Source organism: Hyperolius riggenbachi, chromosome 4 (assembly GCF_040937935.1).
Source record: "Hyperolius riggenbachi isolate aHypRig1 chromosome 4, aHypRig1.pri, whole genome shotgun sequence".
Lineage (NCBI taxonomy): Eukaryota > Metazoa > Chordata > Amphibia > Anura > Hyperoliidae > Hyperolius > Hyperolius riggenbachi.
The window spans coordinates 490127035-490154607 of NC_090649.1; the positions used below are offsets into that span (position 1 = coordinate 490127035).

General features: G+C 42.6%; 1 protein-coding gene across 6 annotated transcripts in view; it reads right to left on the reverse strand.

The window, feature by feature from the left end:
* The window catches only part of SRBD1 (S1 RNA binding domain 1), a 308196-nt gene that overhangs the window by 202585 nt on the left and 78038 nt on the right, over nt 1-27573 (reverse strand). For all 6 annotated transcript variants that reach the window (XM_068233032.1, XM_068233030.1, XM_068233027.1 and 3 more), the window contains 4 exons: nt 10418-10521; nt 7873-7980; nt 3483-3640; nt 2040-2136 (listed from right to left, as the gene is read on the reverse strand). In XM_068233032.1, coding sequence (XP_068089133.1) covers nt 2040-2136; nt 3483-3640; nt 7873-7980; nt 10418-10521 — 467 coding nt within the window. The remainder of the gene's footprint in view (nt 1-2039; nt 2137-3482; nt 3641-7872; nt 7981-10417; nt 10522-27573) is intronic.

The following is a 27573-nucleotide window of genomic DNA, read 5'->3' on the forward strand; positions in this document are numbered from 1 at the left end:
GTTCCACCAGTATCAGATCCCCCCCCAAGTTTATCCAGGTGTTACCTCAGTTTTAGGCAAGGCCACCCTCCCTCCCAAGTATAGTCCGGTGTTCCATAGAATTAGGCGAGTGCTCCCCCCTTCATACACAGAGAGGAGAATTCCGTAATAGTTACCATATTAAGGGGCCCATACACAGGTCGATTTCAGCCATTAATCGATTCTATAGAATCAATCCATCAGAAATTGATTCTTTCAAATCAGCCAACCGATCAATTTGCGATCATTTTCGATCGATTTGATCTGACAGGATGGAAGATCTAGGTCGATCTGTTGCTGACAGCAGATGGATGCCCCATAGAGTTGCATTGGATCTAATGGTCCAAGAATGCATTTAGATAGATTTCCAATAGATTTACCTCAAGAGGTAGTTCTGGAAAACTCTATGCCTGCATTTAAAGGGAACCTTAACTGAGAGGGATATGGATGTTTCCTTTTAAACAATACCAGTTGCCTGGCTGTCCTGCTGATCTCTTTGGCTGCAGTAGTGTCTGAATCACACACCTGAAACAAGCATACAGCTAATCCAGTCTGACTTCAGTCAGAGCACCTGATCTGCATGCTTGTTGAGGGGCTGTGGCTAAAAGTATTAGAGACACAGGATCAGCAGGATAGTCAGGCAACTGGTACTATTTTAAAGGAAAAATCCATATCCTACTCAGTTTAGGTTCCCTTTAAAGAGAGCTTGGATGCTTTCCTTGCATTGAAGGGCATCCACGGCTATAATTACTAGGTTGTTCCCGTGAGAGTTGATCCAGGGATTTATCCAGGGCTGTGGAGTCGGTACAAAAGTCATCAGACTCCGACGTTTATAAAACCACCAACTCAGACTTCAACTCCAGGTACCCAAAATGACTCAAACTCCTCAGTCTAATTCTTACCAGGGCTGTGGATTTTGTACAAAAATCATCCGACTCAAATTTCTGAGTTTATGAAACCTCCAACTCCACAGCCCTGTATTTACCTGACTGCCATCTGGAAACAGGAAGAAAAATGTCCCTTTTACGTCTAATTGGCCCAGGCTTTGAAAGGTTTTCTCTTTTCCCTGGATCAGCTGGGATATGTGCAGGTTTAGGACAGTGGTTTTTTTTGTTTTGTTTTTTCCTTCTCGTTGAACTTGATGATGGGCAGATGTATTTTTACAACAAAACGAAAGGCTGCTGCACACCAAGAGCGGTTCTGAGCGTTGCGGTTTGAAAAGCGCTTGGGTAATGTATTCAATGGGATGGTGCACACCAGAGCGATTTGTTTTTTTCCCCCCAACGCAAATGTTAAAAAGTGAACCTCCGGACTAAAAATCTACTCAGTAGCACTGAAAAGGCTTGGTGTTTCTTTATCAGTTTCACAGCATCAGAACTTTGTTTTTCTTACCAAAGCCTCATTTTTAGCTGCATTTTTAGCTAAGCTCCACCCATCAAAGAAAACTGCCCAGGCTTTATTTCCCTGATGCTGAGCAAAGCATGATGAGATTTCCTATGTTGTTATTCCTGTTGCCTAGCAACTGGGAGGGGTGATCAGCACACAGGACAGTTGGAACTGTGTCTCATGCTCCCTGTCACCTCCTTTCAATCAAAAAGATGGCTGCCCTCATGAAATCAAACATTTGCCTGTTCTTTTAAAACAGGGTGGGTAAGAGATTATATTACCTATCTATTTTAATTAACATAACTAATGTAACTTAATAACAGTACGTTTGTTTAGCCTGGAGTTCCTCTTTAAGTATAGGAAAAGGGAAAACCACTCTAAAAAAGCGCTAGATCAGAGCGATTTTCCAAACATTTTTGTTGCAGAAGTTGTTCAGTTACAGCTCTACTGTCACAAAATATAAAAAACGCTACACAAAAACGCAAATCACTAAGAATGATTAGAAAATCGCCTCGCACACGCCTAGAATCGATCTGAAAAATCACTTCAAAAAGCCCTAAGCGTTTGCATTTACGCCAGTGCTTTTTGGTGTGCACTGGCCCAAACTATGTTACCAAAGTCCACAAGCAACTTACTTAAATTTCAGCAGAAGTCCTCTAATTTTCTGTGCGTCTCTCATCCCATCGTTACGCCCCATGTGCAAATATACCACATCTGTATGAAGAATCTGATCTAACAACAAATAAGATTATAATTAGAACAGTCTATCTATAGACAGATCATTTACACATATTATATAACAGGAACCAAGAATTCTGAGCCAAAAAAACTACCTTATTTACAACTTGCTGGAGGAGGGGCAAGGGTGCACGCCATCTCTTTGGACACCACACGCGTGGCTAATTGGATTAAAGTGAACTTACACCAAGTTAAATTATTTAAAATAAAAATGATGTACCTGCAAATGAATACTATATACTGACCTCACCATCAGTTCCTCTCAGAAATTCACCATTTTCTTCTAACAACGATCCCTCCAGTTCAGACTAGATTTTCTCAGAACTAGAATATATCAGCCGCTGTCAGTTATTTATCAGTCGATGTCAGTTTTAACTGAAAGGACAACTGATGTGCAAGGTAATGTCCATGTTCCCTATGGCTCAGGTGGGTGATATTACAGTAACAGTGTGCAGACCAGGAAGCGGTTATGGGGTAATGGCCATTTTTAAAGTATAGGACAGAGAATTCCATTGATAACAAGTGTACAAACAGGACGTAGGAGAGCAGAAAGAGGGTGAGGAGTAGACTGCACGGGAAGTAAGTATGACCTGTGTATGTTTATTTTGACTTTTAATTTTCAGTTCAGGGTTGCTATAACTTCTAGTCGGGTTATAATTATAAGTAAATTCCTGCTGATTGATCCGACCCAGGCAATGAAGATTAAAGGGTTTGTTTAGGCTACAGATTAATCTCAGAGGTGAGTCTAGAGGTGAATGAATAAGTAGCTAGGCAATAATCAATGGGGGGCAGGCAGGAGGAGGAGGATGGGGGCACACATGTGGCAATCTGTACATCAAATGTTCCACAGAACAATTTTGGTTAGTTACAAACCAGTGGATGTCAGCCTGGATGTAAGGAAAGCAGCACTGATATTTCTGTGACCAGAGATGCATTTAAAATTGAATGTTCTGCCAATCAAGCAGTACCTAAGAAGCCTTAAAGAGGAACTCCAGTGAACATTTTACTGTTGGCAGGTGATGTAGCCGCTGCATGGTTTTTGGCAGTTGGAAACAGCTATTTCCCACAAAAGTTTGAACTTTTCTTGTAGGAGGGGTTACTTGTGGGAGGGGTTTCACCACAATATCAGTCATACAGCGCCCCCTGATGGTCTGTTTGTGAAAAGGAATAGATTTCTCATGTAAAAGGGGGTATCAGCTACTGATTGGGATAAAGTTCAATTTTTGGTCGGAGTTTCTCTTTAACATTTCAGTCCATATAGAGGTACTTGTTAGTGGAATGGAGTTGGTATGGCTAATGCTACAGTAAGCATCTATGCAGAGTGATGGAGAGACACTCACTGGTGGGGGAGATGATGGCCAGCTTACAGCCATGTTTATATCCGGGGTCCACACCCATTATGGTCCGTCCTCTAACGGGGCTGGCAAGCAGCAACTGCCGCAGGTTCCTCCCGAACATCATGATGGATTCCTTCTCCGCATCCGAGGTTAGCTTGGAACTGTAAGGACACAAAATAATAAAAAATGATAAATAAGAAGGGCACACCAAGCATGGATTTTTAGTAGGAGGGATTTTCTGTCTCTTTTTAGTCCCCTATACTTTACTAGTGGTTTGGGTCTCCCCCCCCCCCCCCCCCCCTCCGATCTGCTTGGTCCAAGCCCTATCCCATAGAGGCATATCTATCCCTGCCATGTACTGAGAAGGGCCAATAGTCTGAAACAGGCTGTCTGCACATGGCATTGGTGTGGCTCTGTAAATGTACAGCTATAGGCTTGCGATACACCAGCGGTTCTGGATGTTAGCCTGGCTTCAGGGACATAAAGAGATCATTTGCATATTCATAAGTGGTGCATTGTGGGTAACCACATTTGTTCACTTAAAGCTGAATTATCACAAATACCTTCTGTTTTAAAGCAGTAGGATTAGCCATACTATGCCAGGGAAAAAAACACATATATAAGTAAGTGGGAGGGACGAGTACTTAATAAGTTGCATGCAAGCTGTTACAGGAAACCAACATCCTCCAGTGGTAGACAGGTCATGTGTATGCTCGGTGTGTATTTGACCCCACAAGTGGGGCTTGCACTCTTTTGCAGGTAGGCACTTATCTGTTTTTAAGTAGCGCTGCTCATTTCCTTGCTATGTACTAATTTAATTCGTTTTTGGTCAGCTGCTCCCACTTAACAGCCTTGTTTTTGGTGTATATGCAGAGCTTCTGTTTGGGTTCAAGGTGCGTTTGTAGTTCCTGGGGGGGCTCAGCGCACCTCTGATTGTAGGCCATTCAGAGGCGGCCTGGTGATGCGCTGATCAACCTTTTGCGCAATTTTCAATTTTACTTGGTAGCGCACCCAGGCTATGCATATGCATAGGTTAGGATTTAGTTAGTGTTAGGCCCCTCCCATGGAGGATTGACTTCTTCGCAGTGGGAGGGACGAGTACTTAATAGGTTGCATGCAAGCTGTTACAGGAAACCAACATCCTCCAGTGGTAGACAGGTCATCTGTATGCTCGGTGTGCATTTGACCCCACAAGTGGGGCTTGCACTCTTTTGCAGGTAGGCACTAGTCTGTTTTTAAGTAGCGCTGCTCATTTCCTTGCCATATATAAGTAAATACTTGATCTACTTACATAACACGTATTGTACTGTCTATGTTTTGATTTCAGTGAATGTTATATAGTAAATGAAGATAATTCTGTTCCTGGTGGGGGCCATGTCTTTTGCCCATAGTTTAGGCTAAATCCTGACGTAATTTTTGCCCTTTACTTTTTTTTCTTTTCTCCTCCAATCGCTGAGTCACCTCAGCCATGCTTGTAAAACCCAAGTGAGCAGGGGATCATGTTATAGATAAGCAGCTAAGCAGGGAAATAAAGGGAAGAGGAGGAATAGTTTATAGATAAAAAGAACCCCCAGCATGCAATTCTTTGGCACGGAATACTAAAGGGCCAGTGCTCCTTAAGTATGTGATAACTCCAAATCATAACAGCAGAGAAAGTTTTGAAAGTTCTGAAGGCAGGATTAGCGTCTTTATCACTAAATACACTCAAGACCAGTTGCTGTTGACATTTGATTTTTATGGTGACAATCGTGCTTTAAGAAGGCAGATCACAATAAGCATTGCTTTTTAGTTGGAGGGCTTTTTGTTGTCTTTTAGTTCCCTATACTTTCCTAGTGGTTTTGGGTCACCCCGAGCTGCTTGAGTATCCTGTTAAATATATAAATATAAGCATGGAAAGGATAAAACACTTGTCTGTGAAGTAAGCGGATCCTTACAGCAGAGGTCCCGCCCGTAACATGGCTTCCTCCGCGGTGTGTGCGTGGCAATTTAACGCCTCAGCCTGAAATCATTACAGCTGCAAATTGCACATTAACATTCTGACTGGTGCAGCTAAAATGTCTTCCGTATCCTATAACACCATTATTGACACAGCGAAGAACGCTAATATGGCGAGATCTGGCGAGCTGGAGGCCAAGATATTTCAGTGTAAACTTCATAATCTTATCTGCCGTACGATCCTACAAAAACACGCAGCGGAGAGCCAAAGGCAACAAGCTGCGATTCTCCGCCGTGAAAGACAATCTTCGACCAGTAAGGTGGGGTGAAATAACAGGCGCAGGGCTCGGCCAGCCATTCTCCCATCTATGTGAATATTTCCCCACCTGTCACTGAATAATAAACGAGGACTCTGGCGTAGGGCCCTGCGAGGAGCCTGTCCTGGTACTGCCTGTTCAGAGCACACATTTACAACAACATAAAGCCAATTATTAGGCGGTGAGGAAATATTCTGCTGTTGGCCAGGAATCTTTTTTTAAGCTCCAAAGCTTCTGTAATAATTTAACAAGCAGGCTCTGAGCTGGCAACCCAACGTCTCGTGGAGGAGGACTGCCACGTCACTGTGGTAACCCAGCCTCTAGGGAGGAGGCGTGGCACCACCACCCCTTCTTGCCTGTTGAACTGAAAGTTGGGACGTGGCTGTTAAAACCACTAACCCCTCAACGTTGAGCTGATCCAACTGCTTGAGGATGTGGTTATGGTACTACACTGTTGGATGTTGCACCAAGATTCATGTATATGTTAGGGCCGGATCCCGAAGTTGGCCACTTCGGGAACTGGCCCGGCCAGTGTGAGACAAGGCCAACTGATGCGGCCAATGTGCCAGGAAGCTTGTGGGTAACTTACATTTTTGGACTTTAACCGGCCAGAACGTGAAATAGCAGACCCCAGCTGGCAAAGTCCTGAAGATGTCTATCCTGTAGCAGCAGCGGTAAGAGCCAAGACAGCTGAGACGGTGCAGACCGGAGACCCGAAGGCAACAGATGCAACCTATCTGCTATACCAGCCACTGCTGTACCAGTTCACCAACTGATATTCTGTCCCTCTCCCCACCCCTGCTGGAAGACAGCAAATCACACCCGGGCAGAGTGGGGGCAGGCGGTCGAAAGAAAGTCAGGTGCAGAGGGGAAGACATGGCAGAATGGTGGGAAGGCGGACTGGCACAGCAGGCTGGTATAGCAGATAGGTCACCTCTGTTCCCTTACACTCCCGAAGTGGCCAGATTACGGGTTGTGGCTGTAATATATAGGTTGCAGAGATTTCATGTGGGAGGGAGATATCATCAGGACAGTCTATACACAAGATTTGTTCAAAGAGACTCTGAAGTCTCATAAAAAAATCATGTTTTTATATTAAAAATCTCTAACATGATAGCCCTAACTAAAACACTGCATCTCCGCGGCTGAACTCTAACTAAACCCCCCCCCCAAACTCCCCGGGGGACACTGCGGGGAGCGCTTCCATGAGAGGCAGAGCTTTCAGCTGCAGCTCTGCCGCTACACGAGTTCATCAGTGCGGATCGCCGCCTCTGCCCGCCCCTTTCAGTCTTATTTCACTGAGAGAGGCGGGGAGAGGCGGAGATACGCACGGATTGACGCGCATGGAGGACGCGCTGCAGCTGAAAGTTCTGCCTCCTCCAGCAGCAAAATCCACTACCAAGAAAGTCGTGGATTTTGCGTGTGTGGGGGGGGGGGGGGGGATTAGGGGTTAGAGTTCAGCAGCGGAGATGCGGCGTTTTAGTTAGGGCTATCATGTTTAAGAGATTTTTAATATAAAAACATGATTTTTATGAGACTTCAGAGTTTCTTTAACAAGGAGACTGTTATTCAGGTTAAAGTGTATCTGAGGCGAAGCTCGGGTAGAAAATGATATACTTACCTATAGAGAGGGAAGCCAGAGGATCCTATCGAGGCTTCCCTCAGTGCTCTCATGGCCCCCGTTGCTGAGCACAGCCCCGTTCTTATAGCGCGGCCGCGCAGCAGCCAAGCAAGCTAGCTCGCGCTTGTGGAGTACGCCGGAAGCCGCTCGTGTACAAGCAGCTCTGTGGTACTTCGCATTATGCAGCATAGCCACGTCTTGCTAGGCCAGCCAATTCTAGATCTTGTGCGACTTTGATGCTCTCAGCATCATGTGGGAGGGACAGCAGCATAGCCATGCCTTGCTAGGCCAGCCCATTCCAGATATGGTGCGACTGATGCTCTCACCATCATGTGGGGGGGGGGACAGGGAGCATAGCCACACCTTGCTAGGCCAGCCCATTCCAGATATGGTACGACTCTGATGTTCTCATCATCAGTAGGAGAGAAGACCTAGGTGAAAGACCTAGCATTCCATATGAGAACAGGTCTGACTATATTACTGGCGTTCCTCAGCTTTTTCCTTATAAGGATTTACTTACCGAAACTCTCTGCAGAGAAGGGGAAATATGAGGCGTTTGTAAGAATCTTCTACAGAACTGTGAAGAATCTTCATGAACTCTGGTTTGGCAAACTGCTTCGGTCTCCACCTAAAGAAAAAAGAAAAGTGTAACAAAAGCAATTATTTTTTTCAAACAGACCACATTTCTTTAGCTTAAGATGTAAGTCTACTTTGATTTAATACTATTAGGTGTGAAAGTGATTAGTGAATCTGCCGGGCATATTTGTATGGATCCTTTCCGGTGAGTGTTTTTGTATAATAAAAAAAACATTAAAAAAACAAAGCCCTGAGAACCCCCCATGAGGCTATGGGCTAATCCAAAACCTGTCACATCTGTCAAATTTTTACCACCAACTGTGACAACAACATGGGGGGGGGAAGTAATTTATATGCATTTTTCTCTGGGAGAAATGTACATCTTGAATGCATATGAATCAATGTATTTAAAAAGTTACATTTTTTGTGATAGTGGACCTTTAATTAAAAAAAAAAAAATCTTTAAAGTGGTCTCTGACACTCCGACATAACATTCAATAAAAATGTGTTTTCCTACTTTGTATTACTCATACAGTTATCATATTTGCATTTGTGCACAAGTAATATTGTCTGTTTACAAATAATAAGCTTCCAAAGTGTAGTTTATCTTGCCCTGAAAGCTGCCATTGCATTTTATTCAAACTGCTTTTTATTATATATTAACATCTTCTAATGAGCTATTCTGAACTGTGTGAAGCTCTCTGTGTTTCAGGCACACACAGAGAAGCTCCTACACTGTGTTTACACACATGTATTAACATTGGAATGTAAACAAAAATACTGTTGTCTCCAGTTTGGATGCGGATTTGAAGCTGAATAGCAGGACAAAGTGCTTTGTTTAACCATTTCAGTGATGTTCTGCTTAAAAAAATTCGAGTAGCTTTCAAGCTGTGAGGAATCTTTTAGAGCAAAGTAGATATGCTGGCTTTCAGACCAATAATTGCTTTTCTGCTGTTAGGCTAAAAGTGGACCCCAACTCTTGCACAGCATGCAATGAAAAGTTTGCATTCCACATATAAATGCTTTATAAATTTACTGCATTGAGCTGTGTGTGTTTGTTTAGTTATATCAGAGTGTAATTATCCGTATCCGATTTGCAGTTTTTAATCGGTACTGCATGCTATTATTTTTCTGCGTTTTTGTTTTATAGCATCCAGAGAAAATCGGAATCGCTAATCAGATTTGCAGTGTGCAGGGGGCCTGAAGGTACGTACACACGTCCTGATTTTCCGTCTGACTTGTCGTCCAACTTGCCGTTTGAACGACAAGTTGGACGTGTGTACGCGTAGTCGAGTGCGTTTGCCCAATGCGCTTGGCGGATCAGTTGGACCAACTGTCGTTCAAACGACTGCCTGATCCGTATGTGTGACTAGTCGTTTGTCCAACTAATAAACGTTCAAACATACATTCATTTGATCAGTCGTTTAATCTAGTCCACTGTTTTATCCAGTCCATTGTCAAGTTGGTAAAACGTCATGTAAATTAACATATCAGCCGCCTTGTTGGTCAGTGTGTACAGGACGTCTGAAAGACTTGCTATTTGCACTTCGCGTCGTTCAAACGACCAGTTTAAACGACAATCAGGCGTAAAGTTGGACGTGTGTACGCACCTTGAGTCTTAACCCTTTCTGTGCTTCCTGCAAGTTAAAACGAGAGGACTTTTTTAGGATTTTCACAAATTGTAATGTAGAATTTTTTCCCCTAAAGGTTATCATGCTGTCCCTAATCTTTTAGAGCAGAAATGAAGTTCTGAGTTTAGATACACTTCAAAGGGAACCTTAACCCTGTCACCTAAAAAAAGTTTCACTTTCCCCGTTCCTGTGCCCTCACCGCTCCTCGAGTATTTCAAGGTCCCCGCTGCACGGTAGTTTCGTTTTTGGCTGACTGGGAGTCGACCCCCGGCCATGCTTATTCTTCTCTGACTTGCCGGCGTTAAGCGGCGAAGAATTACGCAAAATGAAACTAAAGCGCAGCGGGGACTGGAGGACACTTGAGGAGTGGCGAGGGCACAGGACGGCTGCAGGGGGCTTTGGGAAGACCCGGGTAAGTGGAACTTTTTTTTAGGTGCCAGGATTAAGGTTCCCTTTAACGTGTTTGCATAATTATACGTAAGTGCGCTGCAAATGAGGTATGACACGGCCTTAATAAACCTGCATTATTGACTTCGCAACCCTCTATCTGACCTTTTCCTAGTCAGACCTGCAAAAGGTATAAAGACAAGGCTGGTTTCTTCCGCCTGCACTGCAGTCACAGCTCAGAAGAGCTAGAAAGGCTTCAGGCTGCCCAGACCTGTCTGCTGTCTAACAAGACTGCCAACGTCACACAACACACGCGGCAAGATCCGTCAAACTCAAAAGAAATAAAGAGAAAAAACTTCAAGGGGGCTTAAACTACGTGAGCACGACGTCTCCGTAATGCGGCGGGACATGGAGGAGGCGTTTCAGCGGCAGCAGCAGGAGAAGGATAATTCGGTGAGATGTTATACAGACCTTTCATTCACACACCACCTACAGAAGGCATCCTTCACCCTGTCAGGAACGTTGACCTTTACTGTCAGGACTTTCAGATTTTCCCCACGGTTAATGGCCAGAATCTGAAGAGAAACATAAATGGCACAGACAAGATGACACACGACGACCCAAAAGATAAACTTATCAAGTCAACCTCTATACAAGCACTTTGTGTGACAATCTGCGGCAGCCGCCACGGCCTCTGTGAAGAGGAATACCCATAATAAGGGGACTCGTAAGAACGTGGACAATGATAAAGATGATTATTTCAATACTGGAGAAATGCATAATAATGACAATAGCCATGATTCATAAAGCCATTTCACCTGTTTTCACCTCATCTTTGTTACATTTTTAACCTCTCAAAGAGCAAAAAAACAATTTAATTATGGTGAGAAAAGTAATATTGAAGTTCATCAGGAACAACTTACTTTGAGTGATTATTTTGCGTGTAAATGTGATGAAACGTTATTTTTATTAATCAGGAGAAAAATAAGTCATTTATTAGAAGTTTTGTGAATTTACTCCAATCTATGTTGTGATTTTCATTTATTGTATTCATAAAGCGCCAACATATAACGCAGCGCTGCACAATAGATAAATGGGTAACATACAAGGCAGGACATACAGGAAACTCACAACAAAACAAGATCATGCAAACGTCTGATAACTACAGTTCAAAGTCTTTGGTCAGCATAGAGATTGTCCTAGTCTTCAAGAGGGGACAGTGACATTGCATAATCAAGGGAACACTAGGGGGGAGGCCCTGCCAGAGGTTTAGACTCTAAAAGGGTGCATCTGTTGAGAGGGTGCCCAGCAGAGCCTATTATGGTGCTCATGTAGTTTGGTACGCAAGAATGAAAAGGTGGGTTTTGAGGGCTGGTTTGACGGTATTAAAGGTGGGGACAAGTCCAATGGCTGGTGGGAACGAGTTCTAGAGAATGGGGGCTGCCCTAGTGAAGTCCTGCAATCGTGCATGAGTGTGAGATATGAGCGGTGTGGCCAAGCGCAGGTCATTGGAGGATTGGAGGGGCGGGCCGTTATGTGCCTGTAGACAAGATTGGAGATGTAGGGCGGGCAGGTCCTGTGCACCAATTTGTAGGCCAAACAAAATCGGTGCAAAGGACCTGCCGAATATGTCACTTGTTAGTAATAACAACATAGTATCAATGCAAATTAGGTTAGTGATTATGCTAATAAAAACAACAATAATAAAATTAGTGTTAACAGTTGTAGTCTTAATAAAAGTCAATTTAGTTTGTACAATGGATACAACGTTATTATTACCATATCTATTACTAGCAGCATCATTAATGCCATTGTTACTAAACTGACTACTTTGGATACCACTACTGCTAACTTTTCATACTTTGTATTACTAAAGAGGCCCTGTAGTGACACATATAATGTAGTAAATTATTCAGGATACCCACTTTAACGGTAAAATACCCAATTTCAACTTCAAAAGCACTTCAAACACACCCTCAAGACAAACTTATTCAAACAAGCTTATAACCTGCTATACCTTTTATACATTTTTGTACATTATACAGCGCTACAGAAGATGTTGGCGCTATATAAATAAAAAAATAATACATTGCTATATATTGGTATATAGCCCCACCCTCCCAGTGATGTCATAGCCTAGGCTGTTTAGCTATATAGCACACAGCCTAGATAGAATAAGCATGTGTACACTTTTTACTTTTCTGCATTGAAAGAGTAAAGATGCCCATGAATGGTGCAATCTTGATTGTACAAATTTATCACACGGAGTAGAGGGGTCAGGGCCGGTTTACGCATTGATGGGACATCCCTCCCCTCCCCCAGCAAATTCAGCACCCAGGGCCCCCATGTCAGCTGAGCCATGAGATAAAGTTTTACTGCAGTAAAGTTCAAAGGGTCTTTATATCTACTTTTCTTATAGCTTAAAGTGGATCCAAGATATACTTTTACTCATTGCATAATTGTGTTGCTTACCTATTGTTTATAGGGCATTCCTCAAGCCAAATATTTTTTTTTTTTTTAATACTCTAATTCCCTATAAACTAATCAAGCCACGCCCACAGCTTTTCAGAGTGCCTTGGCACTCTGAGCCTTAGTAGCAAGGGCTTATGGGAGCTCAGTCTGGGTAGGAGGAAGAGGAGGTGTTCCTAGCCAGAGATTTCAGAGGCAGAGGGGAGGAAGGAGGAGGAGAGGGAAGTGATGTTTTCACAGGCTGAGGGCTTGAGATGCAGAGCAGCTTGCCTGTGTGTAATGTGACAAGCAGAACATGGCTGCTCTCGTATCACAGGATGAAATAATCATATACTGTTGAAGCTGTTTGCAGCTCGGTTTACTGTGTAAACTATCTAAACTTTAGATAAGATATATAGAAGAGTTACTTGTTATAGTTAGTTTTTCATCTTGGAACAGCTTTAAAAGAGTGTGGTTTCTAAACTGCAAATATGACAGAATGATGCAATGTTATATATATATATATATATATATATATATATGTATATATATATATATATATATGTGTATATATATATATATATATATGTATATATATATATATATATATATGTATATATATATATATATATGTATATATATATATATATATGTATATATATATATATATGTATATATATATATATATGTATATATATATATATATATGTATATATATATATATATGTATATATATATGTATATGTATATATATATATATATATGTATATATATATATATATATATATATATATATATATATATATATATATATATATATATATATATATATGTATATGTGTATGTGTATGTGTATGTATGTATGTATGTATGTATGTATGTATGTATGTATGTATGTATGTATGTATATATATATATATATATATATATATATATATATATATATATATATATATATATATATATATATATATATATATATATATATATATATATATATAAAGCAATATAACTGAAAATAAAAATATGAAACTTTTTTTCTTTTTTGCTACTCATGTTCTTTTCCTTATCCATACTACACATACAATTCGTTATATCATAAGATTATTTTTCGCTTTAGGTTTGCTTCAAAGTGATTGTGTTGCGGTTTAAAGAACATAAATGATTTGCTATGTATGAAAATAAAATGTAAAATTATACTTTCAAGCAAAAAAATAAAAATAAAATAAAACTGGAGTGATATAATCCTACAAAGGAATGATTTGTTGTATAAGGTTATTGGCTGTCTTTCCATTTTAGCTGAAATGTCTATAATATCCTGGGTTCATCAAAAGTACAGCGTTCTATTTCAGGAATGTCTCTGCTTCTAAACATAAAAGCAAGGTAAAAAAGTTGAAATGGAACTTATTGGACAGATCTATTGATACGTTTTTCTATGGTTATAAGATCATATAGGTAAACTAAATATTTCTAATTCTAATACTTCAATTTTTACTATTTTTAAAGCGGTTCTTACTTCTTTTTGTTGGGTCTTTGGTGAGCTTAATATACTAGTTGGATTGCTATGTGCGGACCTATTTTTTGGTTGACTTGTTTTAAAAAAACAAACAAAAAAGGTTACTGAAAATTTACAAAAATTGAAAAACTGTTTGACAATCTTTATGTAGAATGGGTTTGCACTAAGGAAACTGCTCTCAATAAAAATGGGATTTCATTATGTAGCATAACAGAAAGCTTATTCCAAAGTTTTGTCAACAAAAAAAATTCTTTAAAAAAAGGGGGAAAATTATAATTAAAAAAAAAAAAAAAAAAAGAGAGGAGTACAAATTCAGTCAGAAATATATGAACACTGAATGATTTTCACACTATACAATAAAGCCAAATGCAGGGCTGAGTATTTGCTCCAAGCAAGTCTTTCTTTAAAAAGTTCAGATTTTAAATTATTTTATTTTTAGAACTGTGTATATAAAGTGTTAATTGGCGCCAAACAATGACAGCTTTATGGCCGAATATATACAGTCAATTAGAAGCAAAATCTTTTCTGACATTTCCTTTGGAAAACAAATCTCTACAAACGGCGAGCTGGTTTTTTTGGCAACTGTCACGAACGCAGTCTCAAAACATTAACAACTTAATGTGAGGTCATCAGATTTCTCTCACATAACCACTGAAAAAAGTCCTTAGCAACAAACAGCCCAATTAAGGTCTGTAGCCAAACTGAGTTGAAAACTCAAAACGTACTTCATCAGAAGGTAAACAAAAAATATTTAAATTTATGAAAGGGTCTCCAGCAGGCCTGACAAGGGGCCACTTAAAGAAAAGGAAAAACTTGCACTTATTTTAAAAAAGGAAAAAAATTAAAGAGAAATTACAACTTCATTAAAAATGCTATGACATACAACACACACACATACACACAAGTCATTTTGCAATTTAGTGTCATTAAATATTATTTTTCCATTTCATTTTGAAGTATGCTGGGCATGTCCAAAAAATGGCTCCAAACTCCAACAGGCATATTTTCCAACCATAAAATCTGTACATTTTGGTGTCCTGAAGTCAAAAATAGAAAAACAGTTAGCTATGCGCATGCCCAGGTTAGGTCCATGTCCAGCATGAACATACTTCTGTGCTTACCTTAGGCGGCTCCTTTCCTTTAAAGGATACCCGAGGTGAAATAATGAAATAAACAATTGTATCTATTCTCCTCCTCCTCCTAAAAACGACTTTTTAAGATATTCCACAGTTTTATTTTATATTTAAATCTACTTTAAATCTACTTTAAACGTTTTTTACTGTTTTATCGTTTTTTTCTCAATGACACACGCCAGAGCTAAAATCTTAACTATTGACCGTTTTTATCTTTTTCCTGCTCTCAGAAGCCATTTTCTGCTAGGAGAGTGTTTGGTAATAGTTGTAATTTCTTAGCAGTGAGGGTCACACTGTAGTCCGACCCAGTCCTGACTCAGACAGGAACTGCCACTTACATACCTGATGTTTAACGCTTTCAGACAGAGAAGAAAAAAAGGAACACAGCCTAGTAATTTGTGTGCTAGGCACTGTACATACACATGTCTATCTCATTATGTCACATGTCACCTCGGGTATCCTTTAAAATTATGCTCTAAGAACAATATTTTATTTGGAACGTTAAAGAAACATTGTCAGCAGTTTTTAGAACCTAAGGAGAATCTGTTTCTGCAGTGGTCTCTAAGTCCCCGCCCACAGTGGTCAGTTATATTGCAGAATAGTTCTTGCAACTCACTACTTATACAATTCTGTGGGGCTTCAGTTCTGCGTTGTAACGGATTGTGTTATTCTAACTCGCTGAGTGCAGGCTTTCTATTAATGTCTCTGTCCAGGGCCGGTTTAAGCAACAATGGGGCCCTAGGGCAAAATAAACCTGGGGGGCCCCCCAACAAATATCCCGGAACAAAAATCTGCATTAAGGGACCTTTTTGCAGCTGGTATAGTCAGGGTGTGAAGCCACAATCGATCGGAGCTCCACATTCTGGCTATCCCAGCCTGCATGGGGACAAGGGGTTAAAAAGTTTCAGGAGAGGGGACCCCACATAATTTTCAAAAAAAAATTCCCACACTCTAAACATAAAAAAAAAATTGGGAAAATGGGGGGAAAAAATGCCAGGGATCTTCATACATCAATATTGCGACTGTATAGCGATCCCTGGCCAAAGTGCTGCGGCTGCGTATGGACCCTCTGGAAATCCCGTCAGGAAATTTATTGCTCTTTTTGATGCATGTAAAATTACACTACCGTTAGGTTTGCTACTAAAAGTGACATTTACTGCATTTAAAAGTATACTTTTTTCCTTCGAAACTTTAAAATCGATTTTCTCAAAAACTATAAGGTCTTTTTGAAAAATTGTTTTTTCCTCTTATTCCCAATGATCTCCTTAATATATCCTGCTAATTTAGAGTTTCTAGCATTTAAAGTGGATCTCAGATGAACTTTTACTCATTGCATAATTGTGTTCCTTACACATAGTTTATAGGGCATTCCTCAAGCCAAATACTTGTTTTGTTTTGTTTTAACCTGCTGGGCGGTCTGGACGAGCTCAGCTCGTCCAGTACCGCCGGAGCCTGCCGCTCAGGCCCTGCTGGGCCGATTTGGCTCAAATAAAAAGCAGCACACGCAGCCGGCACTTTGCCAGCCGCGTGTGCTGCCTGATCGCCGCCGCTCTGCGGCGATCCGCCGCGAGCAGCGGCGAAAGAGGGCCCCCCTAGCCGCCTGAGCCCAGCGTAGCCGGAACAAAAAGTTCCGGCCAGCGCTAAGGGCTGGATCGGAGGCGGCTGACGTCAGGACGTCGGCTGACGTCGATGACGTCACTCCGCTCGTCGCTATGGCGACGATGTAAGCAAAACAAGGAAGGCCGCTCATTGCGGCCTTCCTTGTTTATTCTGGGCGCCGGAGGCGATCGGAAGATCGCCTCCGGAGCGCCCTCTAGTGGGCTTTCATGCAGCCAACTTTCAGTTGGCTGCATGAAATAGTTTTTTTTTTATTAAAAAAAAACCCTCCCGCAGCCTGCCTGGCGATCTTAATAGAACGCCAGGCAGGTTAATACCCTAATTTCCAATAAACTAAATAAGCCACACCCACAGCTTCTCCAGAGTGCCTTGGTGCTTGCAAGGGATTGTGGGATTTCAGTCTGGGCAGGTGAAAAAGGTGTTAAGCAGGCCATACACCGGCTCGATTCGCGGCCGTTTCGACAGCAGATTCGATCCTGGGATCGAATCTGCTGCAAATCGTTCGCGGTAAACGCAGCCGCCGATGTCCGTCGATCGCGCCGTGCGGGAAATTACCCTCGATCGCCCGTGGGTAAAGTGCGCGTCGCTAGCGGCGGCCGATCCGATCAAGTATACATTACCTGAAGCTGGCTCCCGGGCGTCTTCTCCGTGCTGCCCGGCTCTGTTCCGGCTCCATCCATCCCGGCGCTTCCTGTGTCACTGCAGTGACCAGGAAGTTCAAATAGAGGGCACTCTATTTGAACTTCCTGGTCACGGAGTAACACAGGAAGCGCCGTAATGGAGCCGGAACAGAGCCGTGCAATGCGGAGAAGATGCCCGGGAGCCAGCGTCAGGTAATGTATACGGGGGGGGACAGGCGGCAGGAGCAGCTCAGCAGATGGTGAATCGGTTTCAGGCTGAAATCGATTCACAATCTGTTTGCAGTAAAGGCAGCCATACGATCCCTCTCTGATCAGATTCGATCAGATAGGGATCTGTCAGCTGGTCGATCTAATGGCACATCGACCAGTGTATGGCCGGCTCTTTTCCACTATGAAATGCGATCGCAATCGCGTTTCAATTTCCACCATGCGATTGCGATTGCGATTGAGCTACGATACTCATAGTACAGCTCAATCGCATACAAAACGCGGCAGGACGACGATTGCGCTTTGACCAAAATCGCATCGCAATCGGATCGCACTAATGGAAATTGCTGCTGCAGTTTCCATTAGTTTAATGTACCTTGCGATTTGCGATCAGAAGCAAATTGCAAATCGCAGGCTAGTGGAAAAAGGCCCTTACTAGCTATAGATTTCAGAGGCAAAGTTTTCACAATCTGAGAGCTGCAGTGCAGATACAGATCAGTTGCCTGTGTAATGGAGGAGATAAGAGTGGAGTTTTCACAGAATATGCAGATTAGCATGCCTAGATACAGATAAGCTTGCCTGTGTGTGTGATTGTGTAATAGTGACAAGCAGAAAACATGTCTGCTCCCATTGTATCACAGGAAAAAATATTAATATACTGTTGAAGCTGTTTGAAGATAGATTTGCTGTGTAAACTATCTAAACTTTAGATAAGATATATAGACAAGTCACTTGTTATATTGTAGTCCCTTACACACCCCAATGAGTTCTGGGTCACCATGAGCTTGCTGGTTAGTCTGTGCCTCTCGGATTTACAAGCCCTACTCCATAGAGCCAAATTAATCCATGCCATGCACTGATGAGGATCAAACAATCCGAAACAGTCTGTATGCATGTTGGATTATTATGGCTCTGTACATATTAACAAGCTGACACATCATTGCATTCCAGCGGTTCTGGAGGTGTGTTTAGCTTCTAAGGGTACAATGGTTAATTTGCATATATTCAGCAGTGGTGCTCTGGGAGACATCTCAAGCTCACTCCAACCTGAATTATCGTAAATTCTTTCTGTTTTAGGAAAGCAAACTTTTGTTTTTCTTAACATCATAGTAAGGGGGCTTTTAGGACCATTGTAGTCCCTTACACACCCCAATGAGTTCTGGGTCACCATGAGCTTGCTGGTTAGTCTGTGCCTCTCGGATTTACAAGCCCTACTCCATAGAGCCAAATTAATCCATGCCATGCACTGATGAGGATCAAACAATCCGAAACAGTCTGTATGCATGTTGGATTATTCTGGCTCTGTACAATTTAACAAGCTGACACATCATTGCATTCCAGCGGTTCTGGAGGTGTGTTTAGCTTCTAAGGGCAACAATGGTTAATTTGCATATATTCAGCAGTGGTGCACTGGGAGACATCTCAAGCTCACTCCAACCTGAATTATCACAAATTCTTTCTGTTGTAAGAAAGCAAACTTTTGTTTTTCTTAACATCTTAGTAAGGGGGCTTTTAGGACCATTGTAGTCCCTTACACACCCCAATGAGTTCTGGGTCACCATGAGCTTGCTGGTTAGTCTGTGCCTCTTGTTATATTTAGTTTTTCATCTCGGATCCGCTTTAAGGTGGATTTGCTATCAACCATTAAAGTCGGCGGGTTTTTAAATGTGTATTTTTTTTCCTTTGAAACTTTAAAATCGATTTTCTCAAAAACTATAAGGTCGTTTTGAAAAAAAAATATGTTTTCCTCTTGTAGCCACTGGGGGCCCCTACAAGCTCTGGGGCCCTGGGGCAATTGCCCCCTTTGCCTCTATGGTAGCGCTGGCCCTGTCTCTATCTAGTCTCCATTGAACTGTGAGCCTAGCCTATTATTTTCACCAGGATCCAAGAAATAAGGAGCTTATAGTGTGGTAAGTTACTTCACGAAGTTTAAAATAATACAACAGGAATCTACTTACGAGTCATGTTGAAAAAGGGTTACAACCACCGATAAGACTTGCGGGGGAATGCCAGCCCGGCTCTGGTTCGGGTCCCAGAGACTTTGGGACTGATAAGCTTGTGCGCTTTTCAAAAATTTAAAAAGGTCTGTATTTTCTTGGTTATTAAAAAAAAAATGTTGGGGGGGGGGGGGGGGAATTTAAAAGGAAAAAAAATGGAACTCCCCAACAGAGGTGTTCAAGAGATAACTATTGGTCAGAGGCGCCCAAAAATATGAAAAATGTATAGGGAGAGGTACTATCGTCTTAAAAAGATACACACCAGTTGTGAATGGCGGAACATATCAGTTTTATTGTGTAATAAAATAGAAGTTTATGAAGCTTAAAAAATGAACCAAATTCCGAATTGGCTTCAAGCCAATTAAACCTGCATACATTTGCATTACAGAACTCCATAATTCTGCATCAACTCATAATTCCTTATGATACAGGAATACACTAAAAAAAAGAGCCCTAGAGAGCAATTCTTTTATTTTCACACTTGCACAATAAAGACATAGGGCCATATGCTATTAACTTTGGTGATATTTTCAAATGTGTCAATAACATACCCACCAGCAAGCAAGAAAATGCTCAAAATTATTTCTATAGTACTTTTACAACTTATTTTTTAACCTTAGATTCTAAGCCTCTTCCAGGGTCCACCCTTCCCTAGTGTATTCTACATGATCGTGTGCTCCTTTCCTATGACAGTCTATACTTGTATTACTGGGCCTACCTAACCAGCCCAAATCACATGATCATGTATCTTGTACCCTCTCCCTTCCCTAGTGTATTCTACAGGATCATGTGCTCCTTTCCTATGACAGCCTGTACTTGTATTACTGGGCCTACCTAACCAGCCCAAATCACATGATCATGTATCTTGTACCCTCTCCCTTCCCTAGTGTATTCTACATGATCGTGTGCTCCTTTCCTATGTCAGCCTGTACTTGTATTACTGGACCTACCTAACCAGCCAAAATCACATGATCATGTATCTTGTACCCTCTCCCTTCCCTAGTGTATTCTACAGGATCATGTGCTCCTTTCCTATGACAGCCTCATACTTGTATTACTGGGCCTACTTAACCAGCCCAAATCACATGATCATGTATCTTGTATCCCCTCGCTTCCCTAGCGTATTCTACATGATTGTGTGCTCCTTACCTATGACAGCCTCGTACTTGTATTACTGGACCTACCTAACCAGCCCAAATCACATGATCATGTATCTTGTACCCTCTCCCTTCCCTAGTGTTTTCTACATGATTGTGTGCTCCTTACCTATGACAGCCTCGTACTTGTATTACTGGACCTACCTAACCAGCCCAAATCACATGATCATGTATCTTGTACCCTCTCCCTTCCCTAGTGTATTCTACATGATCGTGTGCTCCTTTCCTATGACAGCCTCGTACTTGTATTACTGGGCCTACCTAACCAGCCCAAATCACATGATCATGTATCTTGTACCCTCTCCCTTCCCTAGTGTATTCTACATGATCGTGTGCTCCTTTCCTATGACAGCCTCGTACTTGTATTACTGGGCCTACCTAACCAGCCCAAATCACATGATCATGTATCTTGTACCCTCTCCCTTCCCTAGTGTATTCTACATGATCCTGTGCTCCTTTCCTATGACAGCCTCATACTTGTATTACTGGACCTACCTAACCAACCCAAATCACATGATCGTGTATCTTGTACCCTCTCCCTTCCCTAGTGTATTCTACATGATCGTGTGCTCCTTTCCTATGGCAGCCTCATACTTGTATTACTGGGCCTACCTAACCAGCCCAAATCACATGATCATGTATCTTGTACCCTCTCCCTTCCCTAGTGTATTCTACATGATTGTGTGCTCCTTTCCTATGACTGCCTCGTACTTGTATTACTGGGCCTACCTAACCAGCTCAAATCATATGATCATGTATCTTGTACCCTCTCCCTTCCCTAGTGTAATCTACAGGATCGTGTGCTCCTTTCCTATGACTGCCTGTACTTGTATTACTGGAGCTACCTAACCAGCCCAAATCACATGATCATGTATCTTGTACCCTCTCCCTTCCCTAGTGTATTCTACAATGATTGTGTGCTCCTGTCCTATGACAGCCCCGTACTTCTATTACTAGACCTACCTAACCAGCCCAAATCACATGACCATGTATCTTGTACCCTCTCCCTTCCCTAGTGTATTCTACATGATCGTGTGCTCCTTTCCTATAACAGCCTCATACTTGTATTACTAGACCTACCTAACCAGCCCAAATAACATGATCATGTATCTTGTACCCTCTCCCTTCCCTAGTGTATTCTACATGATCGTGTGCTCCTTTCCTATAACAGCCTCATACTTGTATTACTAGACCTACCTAACCAGCCCAAATCACATGATCATGTATCTTGTACCCTCTCCCTTCCCTAGTGTATTCTACATGATTGTGTGCTCCTTTCCTATGACAGCCTGTACTTGTATTACTGGGCCTACCTAACCAGCCCAAATCACATGATCGTGTATCTTGTAGCCTCTCCCTTCCCTAGTGTACGCTACATGATCGTGTGCTCCTGTCCTATGACAGCCTCGTACTTCTATTACTAGACCTACCTAACCAGCCCAAATCACATGACCATGTATCTTGTAGCCTCTCCCTTCCCTAGTGTATTCTACATGATGGTGTGCTCCTTTCCTATGACCGCCTCGTGCTTGTATTACTGGACCTACCTAACCAGCCCAAATCACATGATCATGCATCTTGTACCCTCTCCCTTCCCTAGTGTATTCTACATGATCCTGTGCTCCTTTCCTATAACAGCCTCGTACTTGTATTACTGGGCCTACCTAACCAGCCCAAATCACATGATCATGCATCTTGTACCCTCTCCCTTCCCTAGTGTATTCTACATGATTGTGTGCTCCTTTCCTATGACAGCCTCGTACTTGTATTACTGGACCTACCTAACCAGCCAAAATCACATGATCATGTATCTTGTACCCTCTCCCTTCCCTAGTTTATTCTACATGATCATGTGCTCCTTTCCTATGACAGCCTCGTACTTGTATTACTGGGCCTACCTAACCAGCCCAAATCACATGATCATGTATCTTGTACCCTCTCCCTTCCCTAGTGTATTCTACATGATTGTGTGCTCCTTTCCTATGACTTCCTGTACTTGTATTACTGGGCCTACCTAACCAGCCCAAATCACATGATCATGTATCTTGTACCCTCTCCCTTCCCTAGTGTATTCTACATGATCGTGTGCTCCTTTCCTATGACTGCCTCATACTTGTATTACTGGACCTACCTAACCAGCCCAAATCACATGATCATGTATCTTGTACCCTCTCCCTTCCCCAGTGTATTCTACATGATCGTGTGCTCCTTTCCTATGACTGCCTCATACTTGTATTACTGGGCCTACCTAACCAGCCCAAATCACATGATCATGGATCTTGTACCCTCTCCCTTCCCTAGTGTATTCTACATGATCGTGTGCTCCTTTCCTATGACACCCTCATACTTGTATTACTGGGCCTACCTAACCAGCCCAAATCACATGATCATGTATCTTGTACCCTCTCCCTTCCCTAGTGTATTCTACATGATCGTGTGCTCCTTTCCTATGACAGCCTCGTACTTGTATTACTGAACCTACCTAACCAGCCCAAATCACATGATCATGTATCTTGTACCCTCTCCCTTCCCTAGTGTATTCTACAGGATCGTGTGCTCCTTTCCTATGACAGCCTGTACTGGTATTACTGGACCTACCTAACCAGCCCAAATCACATGATCATGTATCTTGTACCCTCTCCCTTCCCTAGTGTATTCTACATGATTGTGTGCTCCTTTCCTATGACTTCCTGTACTTGTATTACTGGGCCTACCTAACCAGCCCAAATCACATGATCATGTATCTTGTACCCTCTCCCTTCCCTAGTGTATTCTACATGATCGTGTGCTCCTTTCCTATGACTGCCTCATACTTGTATTACTGGACCTACCTAACCAGCCAAAATCACATGAGCATGTATCTTGTACCCTCTCCCTTCCCTAGTGTATTCTACATGATTGTGTGCTCCTTTCCTATGACTGCCTCATACTTGTATTACTGGACCTACCTAACCAGCCCAAATCACATGATCATGTATCTTGTACCCTCTCCCTTCCCCAGTGTATTCTACATGATCGTGTGCTCCTTTCCTATGACTGCCTCATACTTGTATTACTGGGCCTACCTAACCAGCCCAAATCACATGATCATGGATCTTGTACCCTCTCCCTTCCCTAGTGTATTCTACATGATCGTGTGCTCCTTTCCTATGACACCCTCATACTTGTATTACTGGGCCTACCTAACCAGCCCAAATCACATGATCATGTATCTTGTACCCTCTCCCTTCCCTAGTGTATTCTACATGATTGTGTGCTCCTTTCCTATGACAGCCTCGTACTTGTATTACTGGACCTACCTAACCAGCCCAAATCACATGATCATGTATCTTGTACCCTGCCCCTTCCCTAGTGTATTCTACAGGATCGTGTGCTCCTTTCCTATGGCCACCTCATACTTGTATTACTGGACCTACCTAACCAGCCCAAATCACACGATCGTGTATCTCGTACCCTCTCCTTCCCCTAGTGTATTCTACATGATCTTGTGCTCCTTTCCTATGACAGCCTCGTACTTGTATTACTGGGCCTACCTAACCAGCCCACATCACATGATCATGCATCTTGTACCCTCTCCCTTCCCTAGTGTACGCTACATGATCGTGTGCTCCTTTCCTATGACAGCCTCATACTTGTATTACTGGGCCTACCTAACCAGCCCAAATCACATGATCATGTATCTTGTACCCCCTCCCTTCCCTAGTGTATTCTACATGATCGTGTGTTACTTTCCTATGACAGCCTCATACTTGTATTACTGGGCCTACCCAACCAGCCCAAATCACATGATCATGTATCTTGTACCCCCTCCCTTCCCTAGTGTATTCTACATGATGGTGTGCTCCTTTCCTATGACAGCCTCATACTTGTATTACTAGACCTACCTAACCAGCCCAAATCACATGATCATGTATCTTGTACCCCCTCCCTTCCCTAGTGTATTCTACATGATGGTGTGCTCCTTTCCTATGACAGCCTCATACTTGTATTACTGGGCCTACCTAACCAGCCCACATCACATGATCATGTATCTAGTACCGTTTGCCTTGTATAACTTTGTTCTATGTTGTATAACCTTGTTATGTCTGTCATCCTTGTATCATTGTATATATTAATTGTCCAGCGCTGTATAATATGTTGGCACTTTATAAATACAATAAATAATAATAACTTTTTCAATTGCAAAATGCTGAAAAAAGTTATCTTAAATAGAAGAGGGGGAAAAAATCATCTCCAATTAGAAAAAGTTAATTCGATACAGGCCATAGTTTTATAATTTTTCTCTCAGAGATCTACTTTTGTTTAAGAGGTACTCAGCAAAAAGGTAGATCGTACATTTCATGTATTTTAACCCCCGCGCCCTATTCTGCATGTTCAGCAAAGCATCGTCGTTTCCAAGCTCTGAGAAAGGGGCTTAAAAAGTGATTCCAGCCAGCCAGAAGTAGAGAGACTCCAGATAGGAGCTGCGCTGGGCGGCCTGATGTCTCTGCTGGTGGACGGGCAGCTGCTGATGTCCCTGCTGGTGGACGGGCAGCTGCTACGCGCACCAGCCCAGAGCACTGTCACTACCAGCCAAGCCGTGTCAATCATACGCTTTAATCCCATCACTGGCCAACTCAGACATGTCACATATGTTAAATGCAACATTTTAAACCTCCCCGGGACACAGTAACAATTTATATTCCTCAACTTTGCAGCGCAGCTGACATACTAAGCCTGACATATCACTGAACAAGAAAGTTAGGAATAGAAATCTCATGTGAAATTCTATAGCATGCGCTATAGACGCTGCCAAATCCAATGTCATCAGCGCCGGGTTACACGCCGCTTTCACACTCGCTACCTTGTAAGAACATTTTTAATGTCTAGGTGAAATCGTATTTTTCTTCTGTGATTTTATTGAGGAAAGGTGTATACATTTTCGTCTTAGAAATTTGGATCCGTTAAAAAGAAACTTCAAAAAAAAAAAAAAAAAAAACTATATATTTTTTTTCAGCTAAATGGAATTTGAAGAATTACAGTATTACATTTCTGGGTCACGCCTCTGTCATACAAATGCTGCAGAAAAAAGAATGGACGTGTCCCAGGCGGATTTGTTCAATTGGGCTAGACGTACCACTTTAATAAGGGGTCCCAATAGAAAATTCAGCTATGGCGGCGCACACCGTGTAATTCGGGGGACTGCGGCAGTGACTATAAACCAACGCGCAAGGTAGCGGCAGGGTTTGGAGCTGTGACCCCAGCTACTGGCAGCGGCACTGGTTTGCACTGTAGTTCGGAGACGTACGTTTGGTTACAATATGGCCAAGCGCTGTTCAGCTCTAGGGGTTAATCTGTGGTAACAGGTGCTTCGCTGTACTATGGTGAAGCAACCGCTGTACTATAGCCAAGCAACCGCTTTACCATAGCCAAGAAACCGTTGTACCATAGCCACGCAACCGCTGTACTTTAGCCAAGCAACCGCTGTACTTTAGCCAAGCAACCGCTGTACTTTAGCCAAGCAACCGCTGTACTTTAGCCAAGCAACCGCTGTACTTTAGCCAAGCAACCGCTGTACTACAGCCAAGCAACCGCTGTACTACAGCCAAGCAACCGCTGTACTACAGCCAAGCAACCGCTGTACTACAGCCAAGCAACCGCTGTACTACAGCCAAGCAACCGCTGTACTACAGCCAAGCAACCGCTGTACTACAGCCAAGCAACCGCTGTACTACAGCCAAGCAACCGCTGTACTACAGCCAAGCAACCGCTGTACTACAGCCAAGCAACCGTTGTACTACAGCCAAGCAAACGTTGTACTACAGCCAAGCAAACGCTGTACTATAGCCAAGCAACCGCTGTACTACAGCCAAGCAACCGTTGTACTACAGCCAAGCAACCGTTGTACTACAGCCAAGCAACCATTGTACTACAGCCAAGCAACCATTGTACTACAGCCAAGCAACCGTTGTACTACAGCCAAGCAACCGTTGTACTTTAGCCAAGCAACCGCTGTACTATAGCCAAGCAACCACTGTACTACAGCCAAGCAACCGCTGTACTTTAGCCAAGCAACCGTTGTACTTTAGCCAAGCAACCGTTGTACTTTAGCCAAGCAACCGTTGTACTTTAGCCAAGCAACTGTTGTACTACAGCCAAGCAACCATCGGTTAATCTGGGTGCTCGAGATACCCGAGTGGCATACATCCAAAAACGGTGCCAGTAAATTTGGGATCAGGGTGACGCCGAAAAATGGCTCACCCTGCTCCTGCATAAGTCACAGCAGGATTAATGGCTATTCCACCTCCAGGCCGCCATGGACTCAGGGGTAAGATGCTATTTGGCTGCCAGCAATTGGTGGACGCCAAATTGCACTGCTTTTTTTCGTAATTTGGGCTCCTTTTTTTTGCTGGCGCCCAAATTACCCCTTAGCGCGGTTATAGCCCTAATTCACATTACAGTCTATAGCAAGGCCCAAATGTCCAGAGCCCTTTTTGCCTTCCTCGAGCTGTGGGAGGAATGGGGGGGTAGGCAGTTTGGGTGGTCACTATTAGGTGTAGATAGGGGGGAGGTTATGCTGCTGCTGTTGTCTTATGTTGTTTTCCAGTACAGGAAGAGGTTAAAAAAAAAAAACAATCTAGGCAAAAGAGCCTCTCTGAGCTCTTCCACCCACTGTGTGGAATACAGTCCTGTTTTCTGAAGCACTTAAACAGCCGAGAGACAGCTTGAGATAAATTTCACTTCAGGAAAGTTCAAAAGGTCATCATTTCAGAATCTGGAGATTTGGGCGCATGGGGATAATGGACTATTTGGGTGGCCCATCGGGGCTAATGCAAAATATCGGCTCTTGGGCGCCAAATAAGAAATTTGGGCATCTGATAAATAGCAGGCACCGGGCCCGTCCAACCAAAACTTTTCATTTTGAGAATTAG